Source organism: Acanthochromis polyacanthus, chromosome 14 (genome assembly GCF_021347895.1).
Source record: "Acanthochromis polyacanthus isolate Apoly-LR-REF ecotype Palm Island chromosome 14, KAUST_Apoly_ChrSc, whole genome shotgun sequence".
Taxonomy (NCBI): domain Eukaryota; kingdom Metazoa; phylum Chordata; class Actinopteri; family Pomacentridae; genus Acanthochromis; species Acanthochromis polyacanthus.
Genome location: NC_067126.1, coordinates 44,883 through 65,041, shown reverse-complemented (window position 1 = coordinate 65,041; position 20,159 = coordinate 44,883). Strand labels below are relative to the sequence as shown.

The following is a 20,159-nucleotide window of genomic DNA, read 5'->3' as shown; positions in this document are numbered from 1 at the left end:
TACACACAGGTGTCTTAGGCCCCATCCACACGAAGACAAAACGCTTAACAGTTTCAAAAACGATCGCCATAAAGACGAAGGCGTCGGAGGAAGTTGTGTCCGTCTCCATGAATGCACTCGATACGCATGGAAACGCTGTAAAACACATGCCGGACCTCTAGGGGCGCTGTAACGATATGACGGAAACAGAAGAAAAAACAGTGGACATGCGCACTTGCGGCAAAAGTTGTAAACACCAAGCCGGGAAAGTAAACAAAGTGCTGTAATGTGTCCTCGATAATTGTTTGTTCAACTCGGTGGTGATTGAGAAGAAGGAGCTTTTGCTGCAACAGGGATAGTAGGGTCACTAGCTTCATCAGCACATTTGCTACACTGTACGCCGCCATTGCCGTCGTCTTTGCCGCGTGTGTGGCGCATGTGTATCAATGAAGTTATGAAACTATGGAGCAAGCGTATCAGTGGATAGCCAGTAAACACGGAGCCGCGTAAACGGCGTTTCAAAATCTTTCCACTCTGGAACCTGGTTTCAAAAATGAGAGTTTACAGACCCCCAAAACGCCGTCTTCGTGTGGAAACTTATGCGTTTAGACCTCGTTTTGTCTTCGTGTGGATGGGGCCTTAAGCTAGCTAGACAAACGTTACAAAACATCGCTATTTTTAGGCACAAAAAGTACAATATCATTTCCGTATGGTCAGGTTTAATACCTGAAAACAAAACGAATCATTGCTTTAATACGTATACCATGTGCTTGACGAGATAGACAACAAAACACCAGCAGCGTAGTAACACATCTTACCTGGAGAGGGGTTAGCGGAGAAAGGGCAGATTCTTCTCTCGGGGAGTGGGTCGAGGGCGGGTCGCGGACACTGTTGCCAACTCCTCAGTAAGGAAAGTCGCTATTGGCTGTCCTACAAGTCGCTAGAAGTCGCTAAATGACGTCATCGTCTAATTTGCATATTTCCCAGTTTGCATGTAATTGTAATCAACGTTGTAGGAGAGAGGAACAACGTTGTGGAAGAGACCAAAAAGTGAATAAAAAACACCCAAAATATGTTTTTTCACTAGAGGCTAAATGCTGTGGTTTATTTTAGCATGACAGTGAAGAAACATTTTCGTTTATATGGCTCCGTAAGTCTGGATGGGATCTGTAGTGACTTTGCGCATGCGCGATTCATCTGCCGTCTGGCCGCGGAGTGATGTGGGGCTCCCCTCCCCTCCCCTCCCCTCCCCTCCCCTCACTGGGACTGCTGCCAGTTACTGGACTGACAGCCTGGTGTGATTAAGATTCAGATATGAAAACAAAATCAAACCCGTTTGCAAACAAACAAACACTAACGTTTTTTAATCTCAAATACCCAAATCCTGCAGCAAAAATAAAGGAATCACATTAGAAATATGGGACGATGTAATGCAAAATATAGCGTTGGATTCGCAACGCTTTTACATTAAAAATATAACATACCCATTCAAAAATGCCCTAACTCGCTTAAATCTGACCGAGGAGAAACATGACACACGAGGAATATTTGATTAATTAAACGTTCTATTCAGATGTGATTAAGATTCAGATATGAAAATAAAATCAAACCCGTTTGCAAACAAACAAACACTAAGCTGCAGTCAGTTCCAGCCATTTTCAGTGCAAAAAAATCGCTAATATTCTATTTGTAAATAAAAAATATGAAGAGAAGTACAGGGAATATTGGACGGGCATCGCGAGGTGCATTTCCTCGAAAACGACCGATTCGTGGAGTATATACCGACTTCAGGACATGTTTTGGACAAAATAGTTTACTGACTTGTTTCGTCTGGATGTCTAAGGTTGGATTATGGCCGTTTTTTGTGGAATATTTTCATCTGTGTGTAATAATGAACCCGGAAATGTGAGTCGCGCTGTGTACGTTGAAGCCGTGTATAGAGAACGGATGGATGGATATTCGTTGTTTGTCTGACAAATGTGTTTATATTACCCGGTGTGGTAATCACATCTGAAAGTGGTTTATACCGGCGGATTCATGAGAATCTAAGCTTTCCATCGGCGTATAGTGTTTATATAATCGCGTTTGCAGAAATTTTACTTTGACATAATTGATGGCACAATTTACCCCCAACATGTTTTCTGCAAAGGCTCAACTAACTCCAAGTTTGTTCCCTTTGGAAAACCATATTCCTCATATACAGTGACTACACCAGTGTTTCAGCATTTTACATGAACCCAAACCCATCCACTGTGTGCTTTCTTTACAGTAAATATGACAGTTAAAAATTTAAAAAATAACTGCTGCTTTGTTTACATTTAAACAAAGTAGTGCTGAGACTGCTGTCAGAATGTGACTACCTTGATTTCATTGCATCGAAAAAACACCACCATTCATCCAATCTGATTCAAACTCCCCACTGCACTTCCTCAGGACCCCTGTAATACCCCTACCAAGTTTGAGCATGATCTGAAGTACCGTTGTCAAGATATGCAATGGTTTCTATGCAGAATGAACACCCCTAAAAATAGTTCAGAATGAGACATTCTAGAATTCATGCTGCATATAAGTGTCAGTGTGCAGACAGTTGGGGACAGTGTCTTACGGATTTCAGCAGGACAACAGGACTACTGGAAATTAGCAGGACATCGAGATTAAACTCATCAACCTTTCAACAAAGTCCAAAGAAGCCAACATTTTTGAGGTAAGTGACTTCACTGTTCTGTTTGATGAAGCAAACACCAGAGGAAACATTCAGAAGGCAGTTTTAAGATCTATTTTTCTACAACTCTGTCCAATTTGTAATGAAATCCGTGACTCAGAACAGGATGTAACACTCAGTTTTGTACTTGTCTTGTAATTTTTAACATCTTGTTATTAAAAAGTCAGATCTTAGCAGTGTGGAAGGGAAGTGATGTGTTCAGGTTTGGTCATAACTGGATAACTAAAACCAACTCCTGTAAAGAGCAGGACAAACGTTTTTGTTAAGAAAAAATTTGGTTTTAAAGCTTCAAACTTGGAATAATTTGATACAACCATGACCAAATGCATAGATATGTTGGGATTTTTCTACTGGGAAATGTTCATTTTTGGAGTATATAATGATAGTCTGATGTGTTGATGTGAGCAAGATTTAAGGTCACTTTTTTCTGATAAGTAAATTAATTCAGTAAGTGTAATAAGTAAGGTAATAGCTCATTCTGTTTCCTTAACTTGCAACATGGAATCCAAAAATGAAATTGGATTATGCTATCCAGCAATATTTTTGTCTTTGGTGGTACAACTTGTCATATCTGCTCAATCAGTTACTAAAGTTCATCACATTTTCTTTTTCATAAAAAATATTCTGCATGTTTTGTTTTGGATTATCCTGGCATGCAAGTACAAAAGTGTCAGAAACTATCATTGGATGATTTCTGCATTATTGTTTTTTTGGGGTAATGTGTGCTCAAAGATGAGACTTTCAGTGACAATTTCAATTATTTTTTAAATTTCAATTCACCTGCTATCAGAGATTATTTCATCAACTTGTCCTGTAGTTGAAACTAGAACTAACCATTAAAAAATCATCCTTTATCTGTATTAGTTCTTGAGATACTGTCATTTAAACATTACCTCAAATGCCTGTAATATGTTAAAAATGTTCTGGACGTGGATAAACAGGCTTTAAAAAAAATGATCTCAAATATCTTGATTTGTGAATAAAAATGCTGAACACATTTCTTAAAGTTAGCATTTTTAATATATTTTTGAAATATATTTTATGTGAGAAAAATCTGTCAAATGAGACACAGTTAAGCAGAAAATGTTCTAACAAATGAGAGATTTCAACAATTTATAACAACATTACTCAGAATATGTCACTGTAAGTTATTAAGTGTAGATAGATGAGAAAAACAGTGCCAGTTTTGGTCATTTAACATGCCATTTTCAAAATGAAATGATGCTGAGAAATTTTAAATAGTTTTTAAAGGCATTCTAGAATTCATGCCAAACACAAAAACTCTGAGTGGAGACACCATTTCAATGTATTTTATTGAGTTATTTATTCGTTTATTGAGTAGTTTAGTGAAAGCAGCTTCACACCAAACTCAGAGACATCCACATTTCAGCAAAATCTAGATAACCAAACTTTTGTGAAGTAAGTAACTCCACTCTTCTGTTTAATGAAGTAAACACTTTAGAGTTTCTGAGGAAACATCCATGTAGTTTTGCTGCAGTACTGTCCAATATGTCTTATAACACAATTCAGAACAGGTTGTAACACTCAGTGCTGTTGTTTTATGATAACTGGTTCAATATTTAGCAAATATGATTGAAAACTGAGATCACAACAGCGTGGTAGATTACCAATGGTTTAACAAGACATCCATAGATTATGGTTCTCTTTTGTGTCTGTTTCACTTTCAGTCTTCTGGGACAAAACAAAAATGTACTTTCAAAGTTCATCATCATCCTCATCATCATCCTCATCCTCATCTTCCTCCGAGGGGAGTTCCTCAAGGCAGCGTTCCGAAGTCCCAACAGGCTACACGGTGGTGAAAGAACTGCGAGATGGAAGCTATGGAACAGTGCTGGAATGTGTGAAAGACAACACTGAAGAGCACGTGGCTATAAAGGTGCCCCAAAGGAACAATCTTGACCATGAGGTAGGACACTGATTTCAGCTGAACAGTGACACAAAAAAGACATTGTTTTAAAAAAGAGGTGGTACCACTACAAGATTCTGAGTAGTGGTACTGGTCATGTTATGTACTTTTTAGTTGTTGAGAAGAACTGATTGGACGATGTGGCTCAGCAATCATATTATGTCTCCACAGGCGAAAATCCTGAAAAAGCTCATGAGCCACAACTCAAAGGAGTCCAACATCATTGACTACAAAGGAGACATCTTTGTAGAAAATACGCGGCTCCTGGTGTTTGAAAAACTGGACATCACCCTGTGGGACTATGTGGAGAATTTACCACAGCCAATGCCACTGGAACACGTCCGTACAGTTATCCAGCAGGTGTGACCTTCTATTGTCTCCTTATATTTCTCTCCTTCAGTGGTGCCAGAATCAACATCGGTGTTTCAGGAACCTTTACAACTTCTACTTTTATTGTCATGTGACAGATTTCTTTAACAAACTCCTGATAAATGTTGTTACTTGCAGCTGGCTGTAGCTTTGAAAACAACAAAGAGTGCTGGCATCATCCACACTGATGTGAAGGAGGATAACATCATGATGGTGGATCACGTGAAGCAGCCCTTCAGGGTCAAGCTGATTGACTTTGGTTTGGCCAAGTACAAGTCCAAAGCCAGGGCAGGAAAGCTATGCCAAGGACTTGCATATAGGTATGAAATACTGATACTTTTTAATAATTGAGAAATCTTTAATTCAGCGCTGTCTCCTTACTGTCTACACTGTCACATCTTCATTTGATGTTTTTTCCACATTTAGAGCTCCAGAAATCTTCCTGGGCCGGCAGTATTCAGAGGCCATCGACGTTTGGTCGTTAGGCTGCGTGATGGCCAGGATGATGACTCAAGATAGTCTCTTTGGATCAGACTCAGAATACTGGACAGTGAGTAAATTACTGCAGCTGAAACACATTAGAAGCCGTCACAGGATTAGCTTCAGGTCTAACATGGTGTTATGCTTTGTCTGCAGCTCCGACGCATGATCCATCTGCTGGATCTGCCGCCGCAATATCTCATCGATGCTGGCCGGAGATCACGATTATTTTTTGAGAGAATGCCAAATGATTGGTGGCGGCTGAAGGTACAATACTCCTACTGTGATTTTACCTCTGACCTTTACTCACTCAATAAGATAAAGACTTTAGTAAGCATCATTGTTTTCTTCTTTCAGACACCTATGGATTATTTTGGGACCGATCTCGTCCACTCCGACCCCACAGTTTACACGTTCGACTCTCTGGAAGAAATGAAAACGGTAGGTAGTTTAGGAAGCAGCAGCTAGTTGCTGAAAAGTCCCGTTCATTTATGGTATTCACATTTCACGGTGGAAGGTGATTTGACCACTGTTGGACTTTCAAAATGTTTTCTGCACCAGCTGTGCTCTGAGACGGACAACCCAGCAGAGGCTGATGAGAGGAGGGAGTGCATCGAGCTGTTGAAGGCGATGCTTCAGTGGGATGATGACGACAGAATCACCCCCAGTGGTATCCTCAGGCATCCCTTTATCACCAAAAGCTACCTCAGCAGCAGCTCCCCCACCAGCAGTTGGTAAGTGTGTTTCTATTTACTTTGTACACAGGTTGTGAGACATTAGCAGCCCAGCAGGTGACAAAAGACTGATATGGACTTTTGTTGATTTCCATGTTTACATTCTCTGCTTGTCGGATGTAAACCCAACAGTGTATGTTTCCTTTTTTAGCGATGAATCTAGACCCTCCACCAGCCTGTCCATCATGGTTAAGCCTGCAGACCCTGAAAACAGAATTAACCTGACAGGCTTGCTTGATGAGGACAGTGACCTGAAGAGCAGTGAGTATGAGGACAGTGACGATGCTGACACTGCTGAAGACACTGAGGACAGCATGGATAGTAATGAGGATGAAGACACTGAAGTCAATGAGAAGGAGCAGAGAAAGACAAAGAAGAAGAAGAAGAACTGCTTCCAACGTGTCTTCTCTTGGATAAAGAAGACGTTCTGCTGCTGCTGTGTGTCCGATGTGATGGACTGAGCAGCACTGTCAAGTGTCTTTCACTGTCACGGTTTTTCACTGTGAAGCGTCTTTAACGCATGGCTTCCCACACTTGAAGAGGAAGGCCTGGTCTTTGCAACAGGATTCCACTCTTTTCACTTTTCCTGTTCTCTCTCTCCTTCACCCTCACCCCAACCGGTCGAGGCAGATGGCCGCCCTGTCTGAGCCTGGTTCTGCCGGAGGGTTCTTCCTGAAAAAGGGAGTTTTACCTCCCCACTGTCGCCAAGTGCTTGCTCAGACAGGGAATCCAAAGGAAACTTTGGATTTGTTGGATTTCTCTCTATAATTTTGACTTTACTTTTCTTATTGAAGTGTCTTGAGATGACACATGTGAACTGGTCAATAAAATTTATTGAAAATGAATTGAAAGGTTCACCCAAAAAGTGTCTGGATTTTGGTCACATGGTTGATGCTCACAACTGGCCTGAGTCAGTCATGGCTTCTCAGTTGAATTCTTTGGTTTTATACAACTTTCAACAAGTGCAAAACACATCATTTTTTAACATTTTGAATAAAGTGACTACAATGAAATATGACAATTTTAAGCTCATTTATATAAATCAGTTATATTGGTTTATTCCACTAAGTTTTTTTTCCCCTAAAATGCTTTTTTAAGTCTATATAATTTAAAGGTTTATTCCACCAAATATACAATTTTCTCTCCAAGTACTGAAGTGCTGACGATTTATAGGTTATCGCACCTAAAAAAAAGTACTTTGTGTCTTAACAACTAAAGGTTTAAAAAGTTTATTCTGCTCAAAATACTACATTCTTTCCAAGTATGTCAAGTTTTAAAGTTTTTTCTACCGACTACTAGGACTACTTTCTGTCCAGCAGTTTAGCTTAGATTGGACTTGCATGTGGGCAGTTTGTGTAATTAGCTTAATTAGTTCATTATAAGGTAAAACAGTGATAAAGTCACACTATGGCCTTTGTAGTAAGTAGATTCAAACAGATATATGAAAGGTTGGAGAGGCAAGATAAGTCACACTAGTGAGAATGCTGTGGACTTACTTAATAGATTCACCCTATGGAGACAATGACCAACTGCAAAATTCATATATATCTTGTTCTTGTAATAGTCTAAAAGTTAAAATAGGGATGAATGGACCCAAATCACATCATCATCCATTAACTGATAAAATTATTAAAAACACTTCTACAGGAATGCATGTATTTTAAATAACAAACAGGCATTAAGCGACATTTTCTTTCTTTCTTATGGCTTTCATCTGAACCTGGGAAAGACAGTCAGATCAAGGGATGACGTTGTTCCGTTAACTTTTCGCTTCTTGTGCTTTAATTCTCCAAAAAGAGAAGGTACACCTGCAAAAAGTATCAAACAGCAAGACAACAAACGGCGACTCTCTGTTTGATGTCCCACTTAAAACGTCTGACTGTGAAAGCAAACAAAGTGACAGCTGCTGCAGGTTCAGGAGGGTCAGGAAGAGCAGGATTCAAAATTTATGAAAGGACTGCAGAGAGAAGGGGAGGCAGCTTGTGAATGAGCAAAAACACTGAAAAATACTAAGCTAAGATGTGGATGTAGCACGTAACTCCCACTGAAACTGAAAATAGTTGGTTTTATGTTTCTGTCTGCGCATAGATTGAACAAATTAGACATAAATAAGGATGCAAGATATTGGATTAGCAACATTTCAAAACATTGTTGATGTCCTCATCAAAAAGCCATTTCTACAGTGGAAAGTTCCTATAAATTCAAGTAATTTAGAAGTTCCATGCAATTAAAATGAAGATACAGCAAATCACTGGAAATCAAGAGGAAGGAGAGACAGATGGAATTCCCACAAAAGTCACATTAATTCATGAATCTGTGAAATAAATGTGATTTGCTCACTCATGTTGGATACCATGGCTGTTTCTGCAACATATAAGACCAAATATACTCTTTATTTTTAACAGACATTTGCTGATTACATGTGAAAATGTATCCAATCCAAGCAGAAGGTGAGAAAACCTTTGCAATGGGTCACTTCTGTTGACAAGAACTTGTCCAGCTGATGATGCTCATTAATCTTCATTAACATAGTCCAAGTAAGTCACCAGTCTTCTTTGAGCATCAATCTGAAATCAAACCTTCATAAGGCTTGAGTTATTATTGAGATTAGTCCTGGAGTAGCTCTAACCTCGCTTCAGAAAATCTGATTGTTTAGTCAAGGACTAGACTTAATTCAGGTCTGGGAAACCAACTGTGTGTCTGATACTAAAGACAGACAATGACAACCAAAGTTCAGACTTAAAGCAGATCCAGGAAAGCAGCACCAGTCCGAGAAAAGTTTGCTCAGGCCTCTGGCTGGGAAAGTTAATTTAATAAAGATCTACACATAATCAGTCGTGACTTCATTAGAGTTGGAGGAGCCCTGTGCTGCTCACTGGAACATCACGACCTCACAGCAGATGCTTCATTTGTTTGCTCGTAGCTCTAGGAGAGACTCCCGTGCATGACCAGGAATCCCGCTTCCACATGATCCCATTGATGAAAGCTTCATCAACAAAGAAACACAAATTACACATTCAAAAGTGCATGAATAAAGAGCAGGGGCCTCATTTATAAAACATTGCGTAGGATCCAAACTAAAAGTTTGCGTACGCCGAAAATCTGAAATGGGCGTATGCCCTTCGCCCCTGATTTATAAAACTGTGTGTAAGCACAGCTGCACGCAATTTCTTGATAAATCACACACCAGCTGGAAGATTGCACAGGTGGATCCACCTCACATCCCGCCCACAACACGCCCACATTTTACCATGAATGGTCAATGCAAAGTAACTCATGAATGTATCTGTATATAAATAAGCTGCTGATCCACGGCATTTCACGCAGCGCCCCCTGCAGTCTTTTCACTGCTGTGCGTCAGGATGAATGAATCATGTGTTGACCCAGGCCACCCTGCCACTTAATTTGTTATGATCATGTCCGATGTACAAATAATTTATACACCGATTGGATGTACATTTTTTCGGTTCACATAGATAAAGTCATCTTCACTCGGAGCCCTTACAGCAACATGAGTGCAGTCAGTTACGCCGATTACATTTGGGAAACCGGACATCGCTGCAAATTGCCGTTTAATGTTGGCCTGTTCACCCACAGTGTAAGGAAACCTGATGTATTGACTGGTCATGTTTATAATGTCATCCAAAACAGCTGGCATTATTGCGCTGAGGGATGGTTGTGATATCCCAGACCTAAAGGACATCATTTAACTGTATATCAGTCCCAGATAGGATTTAGACAACAAATGTAACCTCATATATTCTTCATATAAAACACAATTCCCGCTGGAAGGAGCCGGTGTCGCCAGAAACCCCCGAGTCGTCAGTTCCTGTGTCTGTACCGGGATGGCGTGGTTTCGGCGAGTGGGTCGGTCAAGATCGTCCAGTCATCATCCAGGAAATCCCCGTTATCCCTAAAATCTCTCTCCATTCTTAACGTGATCTTCCAGCACTGCCAGCGCATCCATTGTGCCACATTACGCACGGCTGTCACCCGCTATTTATCCGCTTGATCAGCGATTGGACTGATTGTCACAGGCCTTTTCCAAATCAGTAATCAATCAGTGCCACTCACCGCTCTATATCATTTGAAGATGGAAGTTTGATATATGAACATTGTTCTGCAAATACAGTCATAGGCCGAATGACGCACTATATGAACATCTACAACAATGAGGGTTTATGATTATCCGGCTCTACAAGTCTAATATGTGATAACAATAAAGGTTTGAGATCAATCTGGTATCAATTCACCACTTCACCCTCCGGCACTGCCGTTCCCTCTGTCTCCAAAATGTGCTTAAGCAAGCATCAAAGTTGGCGCACCGGTGCACACATTCTCACACCAAGTTTGTTTTTATAAATCACAAGGTACACAGCGTACGCCTCTTTCTATGCAAAGGTTGTGATTTACACCACTTTCTCGCCCTGTTTTGTGCGTACGCAAGCTTTATAAATGAGGCCCCAGATCTTGAACTGTACTGAACACAAGGAGAATAACAGTGTGAATTCTTACATTAACAGTAAATAGTTTGGATTTTTTTTTTCCTGAACAGTTGCAATGATATGTTTGCCCTTCGACCAGTTAAAAACGTAGAACAATGCTACAGCAGATTAAAAAATTAGCACATTTCTATTGGCTGATGAGAAATTGATTATGCATTGCATTTGCTTAAAGTTAGAAAACTGATTTTTTTAAAGAAAGAAAAGAGCAGACTGTATATAAAAAAGAGCTGCATTTAAACTAAAGTAAACATGAATTCAGGTATCTTTCATTAGTAAAACTTCTCGTCTCGGTATTTGTTCATGCTTGCCTGTTGGCATATTTCTCTGCATGACTGACTGCACACTGATTATTTTAAACATGAATAAAATTCTAATCACATTTCTTGATCCTTCCATGAACTTTCTTATGACTTTAGTTACAAAACAGTTCAATCTGATCAGTCTTTGTCAGGATATCAGTTGCTGTATAGACCAACAAGTGTAATTTTTTACATAAGACAAACCTTATTTTGGAAGTTTTGTGAACTTCCTAAAAGTTTTTTCCCCTCTGTTCTGGGCTAGGATAACCGCTTTAGGTTGATTTAATTTGATAATAAGCTGTATGATGTACAAAACAGGAAAATAAATCCACCACTGACCAAAACCATAAATGCATCAAGTTCAAAAGCTCATTTATACAATTTATATTTAGTTTTTGAAAAAGGGGGTTAAATTCAACCAATTGTGCACAAGAAGTTTTTTAGATGTACATCTTTGGCCAATTCTCTACCACTCAGGTAATCTCCACATGGGCTGAGTATGGCTTTAAAAGACAATGATCAGATAAAATGACCAGTGCATAAACACTCCTTTGACAAGTAAATATAAAGGAACACCTTAAAATGCAGTTTTATTCAAGTGTCACGACTCAATGGATGACAAAATAAATACAAGAACCATTTGTTGGCTGCTGGATTCTATGTCTGTTTGGGCCAAAAAAGACACTTGAATGTCCACAACTTCACCATTTTTTTAAATCTAAGAAATAGTTTTAGACATCGTGGTGGAAGAGACAATCTGCTCTAGAACTACAAATGTTGAGTCACCACCCAGGTCCAGGATTGTTTCATCCATCTGAAAAAGTTGTTAGTGTGCATGACCAGAAAATATGTGCTCAGACTTTGTAGAATGGCCTGAGGGAGGCTAGCCTGTGATCTCTTTTCCCACACTAAAACCTTGATCTAATAGCAGAACAGTATAATCCACTCCTGTCGGCAACTCCTCACATTCATTGGACACTGGCAAGATGGAGGAAGGATATTTTATTTATTTTAGCCTCAAAGAAGTCAAGAAAAGCCTGGCACTTCTCAGGGGTGCTCGTGGAGGCAGAGACCGGGGGCTTGAGCAGTTTGTTCACAGTCCTGAAAAATTTTTTTGTCTGGATTTAGAGTTATTGATGATTGAGGAGTAGTGATTGGAGCATGCAGTGTTTAGGGCTTCTTTATACTTCTGGACATGGTCCATATCAAGAAGAGAGTGGACAGTGAGGCCAGATTTCTTATAAAGGCGCTCAAGCTGACGGCCCACTGCCTTTATTTAAATGGACACATGTTCCTGCAGGTCACCAGGGCAATCAGCCAGAAAATCCGAGGCCTGCAGCATCGAGGCAGAGCAGTTCTCAGTCTGGGAAACACTGTTTTTGTTGATCCTATGGTAAGGTGAAACATCTCCTTATACAGTTACTTCCATCCAAATAAACTGCTTAATTGTCAGATGACAAAGCTCCCTGAATCAATGCTCTACTTTGTACAATTTGAGACACACTTTTTCATTTTATTTAATTTTTTCCCCCCAGGTTCGGGTCACCCAGGTGCCAGGTGTGAAAGTACTCAAAAACGACTACAGCATCCAGTCTGAGATCTTGAACACAGGGATGGGAATCCACAACCCTGAGCATCTGGACCTGCTTAGGGCACTGTGTCAAGAGGGTCCATCTGGCAGTTGCAAGGAGGCAGAACAGTGAACAGTCATATGACTGAGCAGCCTTGGCAGAGTGCTGCTCTCTGAGTGTTTTTCTTGTTAAACATGTGCAGCAACTCCAAGTGGAGTTTCTATAAGGAATTTACATCTATGGAAAAAATAAGAATGTGGCTGTGTGTCTGATAATTTTTCATTTTGTGAACAAAGTCGTATGTGTCTTTGATGTAGCTGGGGTGCAATTTGGAAAATGGGTTGATAAAGTAATCTCTGTATTCTGTAATCCTATATGTTTTGAACAGCAGTTGCTGATGATAGGACAGCTCACCAGGACCGTCCACGCCTCAGCAGGCTCATGAATGCTGGGAACAGTTAAAAGAGGCGGGGCCAAAACTTCCCTAACTCATGTTTGTATGTATTAATCTCTTCTGCAAGTATGTGTTTTATTTTAAGTTCTAAGTTTTGTTTCTGTTCAGTCATTCCACCCTGATTGTCATGGTCCCTCCCCTCTCTGTGCTGCTCTCCTGGCCAGCTGTCAGCTCAGGCTGACTGGGCGTGGCTGCCGTGGAGCACAGCCGCGCCCAATCAGCAATCAGCGGCATATATGGCCTGGCTCACCCTGTCACTCACTGCTTGGTCATTGTCTCGGTTGCTCCTGCTGGCTCTCCACCAGCCTCTCCGCTCTGGTCTGCCACAATTTCAGACTTTCCCCTGCCTGCCCCCACCCTGAAGCCTGCCCCCGCTGTCCTTGCCTCGGCTCCCCTTCGCTGTGTCCCTGCAGCCGCCTGTCCCTGCTGCGTTTCTGCAGCTGCCTCACTCGGCCGCACGTCGGCAGCCCCAGCGTGCACCACCATCGGGCCCCGTCCACGCCCCCCCCCCCCCCCCCGTTAGAATATTCAGCTGTGAGTTCAGCCGTTAGTTTCAGTTTAGATTTTCAGCCCGTGTCGTTGCTAGTTTAGTTGCTGTTCTTGTTCATTTGTGAGTTCTGTTTTGTTTCGGTTAAATTCACTAATTGTTGCACGGAGTTTGGTGTGCCTCAGTCTTGTGTTTCTTTATTAAAAAATCCGTTCCTGAGAATCCGTCTGCCTGTTGTGTGCCTGTGTTTGGGTTCAACCACCCCCACCTAGCAATGACACTGATACACTGTGTTTTTGTGGTCCTCAGGTGGCATTGTTCTTTGTTTTGCATTTGATTTGTTTTCATTGTTGTGAAATTTGTTGTTGAAAATTGACTTTCTAAAAATGCTACACAGTAGTAGTTTACTTGCTGTGAAAGCAGAATGCAGGGAGGAAATTCACCAGAAGACATTTTACATGTATTCATCTCTTCTGCAGAGAATAAAGGCTGAAGAAAATTCAACTGAGTTATCTTCTTTGACGTCCTGACCGCTCCCCTACACGTCTGTTACAGAATCACCAATGATAAGTGTTCTGTTCCACACCTCCAGTGACTATTCTTGGGAGTTTTCTGACTATGTGTGGAAGTGTATGTGGTTCCAGACGGTCTGGGGAGCGAGGTGAGGGCCAGGGGTGGACATCCCAGGTGTAGCGGTTAGATTCAGCTTAGCCTTCATTTTGTCCATAATCATCATTGAGTTTTAGTCCATCTCAGTGCTTTTAGTGGCTTTACAGGGCTCCCAGCAAACAACTCTGGCTCCCTGTGCTGGTGGTGTGGTGGAAGTGGACATAGGATCCAGCCCGACACGGCACCAGACGATGGAGCAAATCCTTGGGAGGGGATGGATTTCTGGAATTAACATGCAGAACATTAGAAAAATGGCAACTCTCCATACTATAGATATTTTATAACCAACATTTTTAATTTGTTTTCATGCCTCCCTCATGTCTTCTCTGTGTAAACAGAGTCTGCAGTTCAGCCGAGCTAAGATAAAGAGTCCATGACCCAGCGGGCATCTGATGTCAATGCAACATCAAGTTGATGTCATTGAATGACATCAACTTGATGTTGCATTGACATCAGATGCCCGCTGGGGAATGTAGTTTTAAATGTTGGTTATAGCTGTGTCACTAATGGGTTCACTATTCTTCGAGTAGTATAGAATTTTAATGTATTTTCCAGAATCAGGGAGAATTTTTAAATGAGACATGCAGAAAATAAGGATTTTTGAAGAAATATCATGATTCTAAGCTGAGATTTGGCTGTTTTTCCTGACTGATCTGAGCAGAAAGTGGAGGAGGTCCCTAAAGACTCTAATGTAGGAGAATAAATTGGACTGACAACCATTTAACTGACTAATATAGAGTCATCCTTTCCATTCAAATTAGTGCTCAAGTTATTTTGTTGAACTGCTTTGCTTTTTCCTATTACACAAAACACACCAGTGTCAGATGTTTGGTCAGCTCTCATCAAGAAGGATGATGATAAGGTCAAAAACACACATGGGAATTGTTTACTTCTTTTAACAATGTCTGTTTACCATCCACAGGGCTGTGAGGTTGAGTGTCTCCCAACCTGATACTGTGTGCTGGATAATTAATGAGAGAATCAGCTGAACTTTAAACACCTGATACCTCACAGGCTTTAAACAATGAGCCACTGCAGGAAATGTTACACACCACAACGTTAAATAATTCATTACTAATTACTAATATTAATTCCGGTGTAACAGGCCAGATTAAACCCTGGGCCAAAGTATACCTGGGCCTGGGCCAGTTTACACCTGTTGACACATAAAGATTTAACAGGTTAAACTCTTAAGTTATTTAGTGGTTTGTTTGTTTCTTACAAAGAGGGATGCTCGGCAAGCAAATCATTCTGAAAGATAATAACTAGAATGTCCTTGAGCTAATTACAATTTAAAAAGTTAAAATCAAAGGAAATACTGAATACTACGATGAAAAAATTATGTATGCAACATTGGAGTAAGAGATGGTCTACAAGATGAACCAACCACAGACAAAACCCTCTTTATTACCAGGAATCCATCATCCATTATCCATACACCTATAGATCCAAGGGCGTCAGTTTGTTTTTAAAAGTGGGGGGGATGGAGACCACAGCACTTTGAGAAAATGTCGAAGAACGGCGGCAAAATGCCACAAGCTGGGCTCAAACTCACAACCACTGCACCAAAAGCAGAGGCTCAAGCTGTTGAGCTATCCGTACATGCGGGTAGAGGGGTCTGTGGGCCGTTAGAGAGTAATATGGGACACCTTTCGTCAAATTTTGACAGGTCCCAATCAGAAGCTGCCACGTCACAAGGGGGCGGGGCGAAGGCGGGGCTAAGGCGGGACTTAGCGGGTCCCGTCCAATCAGAAGCTGCCACGTCATAAGGCGGGCTATGATATGGGATCCAATGAGAGACGGCCACGTCATAGGGTCCCTCCCCCGTCCGCCATTTTTGTAGTTTTTATTTTTTAATAAAAGGAAATGACGAATTAAAATGCCGGAAAGGATAATTTCAAAAATGATTTATAGCAGGCATAATAATAATAAAGGGTCATCCAATGAGGTGTGAGGGGAAGGGCGAATGAGAACCAATGAGAAGAGGAGGTGGGTCTTCTTTATATATAAACGGCAGTAGGCCTTTCTGTAGGCCGCAAAGCGGAATAGAACTCACCATGGCTCAGAAAATGTTGGACGTCCGGGGGTACGCGGTTCCCCGGTCCGGCGGCAGCGGTCAGTGAGACCTGAAGTGGCTGAGTACATGCGCTCCTCTTAAGAGCTGAAGACAGAATGGCAGTATCCTTCCCTGCCTTTCTGCTTACTTCGGAGTTAGGGAGGGGATGTGATGTCAAAGGTCATAGGAGAAAGATGATGTTGTCCGCAGATGTGAGAACAGAGGACTATTGCTTGTTCAAAACATGTGGGTTCTTAAACTCGGTACGGGAATCTCCTCTCTCTATTTACGATGGCCTTCTGAGTGAGGAGGGGTTGCGATGTCAAAGGTCACAGGACAAAGATGATGAACAGTTGTGAGAACCGCTGTTTATCGCTTGTTCACACGATAAGGTGTCCAAACTCTGAAGACGTTATGGGATAATGATGAACACAGATGTGAGAACAACCAACCGGGGCAGTCAAACTCTGAGGACAGAGCAGGGTCAAACTCTGGTCACAGCAAAACATGTACTGCACTGTCTTATGAGATTATTAAAGCTTTTCTTAAAAAACCAAAGATTAAAAATGAGCAATTTGAGCCTCGTTAGAGAACCTGATCATGTACTGGTTTTCCTTTAATCTACTCATAATAATAATAATAATAACTGGTCATTCTGTGGAGATGAAACTCTGAGGTGCTTTACAGGCCTTCAAGTAAGCCACTTATTTTAATGTAAGTTTATTATTCCTGGGTGAGGCCTAAATTCAAGTTGACCGCTTTTCTTAAATCCGATTTAACCCACTTCACTGACTACAAAGTCAAGTTTCACTCCCTGACATATAGCTCAATAACCGAAATAGACAATAATGCGTTGTTTGGTCTCATTTGAAAGCTCTCGTTAGGTTGATAAGAAATCATATAGTGGACTGAGTACAGAGTGTAGAGAGACTATTAAAATATCTGTCCCAGAATAAACTAATCAGAAACCCTATTGATCCTCCAGGGGAGAAAAAAAAAAAAAAAACCAGGACCACCACCTCCCTGCAATGCAATAAATCAGGGGTCGCAAACAGTAGGCCACCCCCGTTCAGGGTATAAACAAGCGGTCATCCGAATACCTCTTGACTCATTATTCTGTAAAAACTGGGTACGTGATGGACGGACACGGTATGCCGAGATCCATTTTTTAATTTCAAGAAAAACCTCAATTAAAGAAATTTTAAACGAAATAAAAACTGTTTTAAGTCCTCAGGGAATGATCTATTTTTAACTAACGTTGCCCACTCTCTGAGAGACCAGATCCGTTTGACCAGATCCAACAGCTGACAGTAAAAACATTCCTCGATGCACTGCTGTGGTGACTTTAACACAAAGTACTACTTGGACCATCGTGATGGTACGCATGCATAATTTCTGGAGGAAGAAAGAATGTTGTTGTGATTTTCATTTTGAGAATTCAAACGGCAGCTTGGTACTGTATGCAGCCCTGATAGTCCAGCATTTTAGTTTGAAGCTGCATTGTTGAGGGAGCAGAATTATTTGCATTCTTACATTAAAGAAAAATAATGGGGCCCACCAATGTACTACGTTTTACCTATATTTTCATTTTTCACTTCCTTCTGGTCACATATTGTTTTCCTGTCACATAAGTACAAGCAGCCCACTGTTGCCGAATACTGTACTTGGTTTGGACTCAACCCCTAATGTGTACTGCATAAACGTTAAGACATTAAGAAATAAAAAAGTATAAAAACAATAAACATATTCTAAACTGCTGACATTCACATTTAGGTAAGATTTAATTATATGATTGTTTAAATATGCATATGCAGTTTGAAATACTCGTTTATTATTTAATCGATGCATGAAAGACGTCTGTCTACTCGCAGACACATGATGACACAGGTTCCCTCTTGATAGCATGGAGACACACACACTCCAGAATTGATGTTCCAAAAATTCATGAGCAAATGAAGCTCTATGCAAAATAAATAATGAAAGCCAGTTTAGTCTGAACATATAAGTTGCTATTCTGTTTTACAATTCTAACCCTAAAACTCTAACCATAGCTGAACATGAAGCTGGAACCTGGCATTTTACTGAGGTGTTAGATGGATTGTTGTGAATTTACAGCTGCTGTTTTTTACAGATACTTTTTAGGGGAGTTGAACCAGCATGTTTGCCAACAAAGCTTTTTGACTTAAGGTAACCAATGATTATCTGTCCAAGTGAGAACATTAAATGAACTTTATCCCTCAAAAATAGGTCAGACTTGTTGAACACTATTTCAGTATGATAAATAATGCTCCCTTTAACACACAAACCACAATTACCACACAACTGCCGTCACACTGTTTACAAACTTCCACACTTTGTCCACGTTCACTGGAGAGTCATGTCTTCAGTGGCACCTCTGGTTAATTGAGGAAAGTATTATTCTCATGTGAGGATACTGTACATGGAGGTCTCACAGATTTCTCTTCATAGCTGTAATTAACAGGACACTTTTTACACGTCCAGTGAATGACAAGCACATCTGGAGCAGTTCTTTCTTGAAGGCAGTGATGAAATACGAGAATGAAGTCACTCCAACACATGCCTCCCTTTGTTTAACCTGAGAATAAAACCTGTGAATTCACACCAAGATTGTTCACCATGGTCTGCTTTGCCTCCTGTGCACCACACCGAATCCAGACCATGCAAAACAGCACAACAGAAATGATTTAAAATAGGCAGCAAATGATAGATGGATAGATAGATCAGTGTATTCACAAATTTACTGTTCAAGTTGAACTCTGTTAATGTGCAAGATTTGAGATTTATTGTGTCTTTGTTTTTAATAATTTAGCGTTCGCATCACAATTAATAACAATAAGATTTAGATTAGATTAGATTAGATTATATGTATTTATTTCATTTGAGCAATTTACATTAGCCAGTTTAAATACATATCAGGCTCAAAAAAAAAAAAAAAAGGAGTAGGCTGAAGCTGAAGCTTATTTACGTCTTGCCCCCCATACAACCAACCGCTGCCCGTAGCACCTCCCACTCCAGTTTTTGAAAAAGAAAAGAAGTCCAGAGGTGAAGCCATCAATCAATATCAATAGCAACATCTACAAATGGCGAAAATGGCGTGCAACATCAGTCAATAACTTGACCTTGATTAGTGTACATACATTAATCCACCTTTTCCCATATACAGTGTAGGATGCTTTATAAAGTACAGTCATACATGAAAAACAGAAGAAACAAGAAGAAAAAAAGAAATGCAATACAATGCAGTTTAAACTAAAATTAACAATGACAATTAGCAACATCCAGATCCGTTGTTATATAACTAAACAGCATTTAAAGCCCCTCCTCAACACTATATTGCAGTAAAATTCTCTCTTTATACTTTTTTAAAAAACTGTGCAGAGTAGGGCATTGCCTATAATCTTTCTTCAAACCATTCCAGAGCTTGACCCCTTTCACCGACACACACATACATTTTCTAGTTGAACACACCAACGGAACTTTAAATTCAAGATATCCTCGCAGATTATATACCGTTTCCCTTAATGTGAATAGTTTTTGTAATTTAGCTGGTAACAATGATCTACTCGCTTTGTATGATAGTTGTACCGAATACAAATCAACTAAATCAGAAAGTTTTAATAGATTCGATTGCATAAATAATTTATTCGAGTGATCGTAATATCCAGCCTTGTTGATTACTCTAATTGCTCGTTTTTGGAGCATGAACAGAGAATGTAAAGAACTTTTGTAATTGTTACCCCAGATTTCAATCCCATATGTCAGATATGACATGACCAGACAACAGTACAAGCAAAGAGCTTTGTTTTCCAGCACATACTTGGTTCGATTTATCACTGCAAAGTTTTCTCTTTTTTTGCAATATATTTTATTGATTTCAACAACAACA

At 40.4% G+C, this 20,159-nt stretch overlaps 1 protein-coding gene across 1 annotated transcript; it reads left to right on the top strand.

The window, feature by feature from the left end:
* The first annotated feature begins 1,277 nt into the window (after window positions 1-1,277).
* LOC127537086 (homeodomain-interacting protein kinase 1-like) lies at window positions 1,278-7,056 on the top strand. Its single transcript, XM_051958810.1, has 9 exons — window positions 1,278-2,683; window positions 4,390-4,628; window positions 4,800-4,988; window positions 5,136-5,317; window positions 5,424-5,547; window positions 5,634-5,744; window positions 5,835-5,918; window positions 6,039-6,211; window positions 6,363-7,056. Exons 2-9 carry the CDS (start codon window positions 4,410-4,412, stop codon window positions 6,670-6,672), a joined length of 1,392 nt encoding a protein of 463 aa, XP_051814770.1. The 5' UTR covers window positions 1,278-2,683; window positions 4,390-4,409; the 3' UTR covers window positions 6,673-7,056.
* The last annotated feature ends 13,103 nt before the right edge of the window (window positions 7,057-20,159 follow it).

Bases quoted from the DNA above. Each gene is read 5' to 3' on its own strand.
- LOC127537086 (XM_051958810.1), top strand. From the start codon at position 4,410: ATGTACTTTCAAAGTTCATCATCATCCTCATCATCATCCTCATCCTCA. The intron at 4,629-4,799 runs GTAGGACACTGA...ATGTCTCCACAG, and splicing joins GGAACAATCTTGACCATGAG to GCGAAAATCCTGAAAAAGCT. The intron at 5,548-5,633 runs GTGAGTAAATTA...CTTTGTCTGCAG, and splicing joins CAGACTCAGAATACTGGACA to CTCCGACGCATGATCCATCT.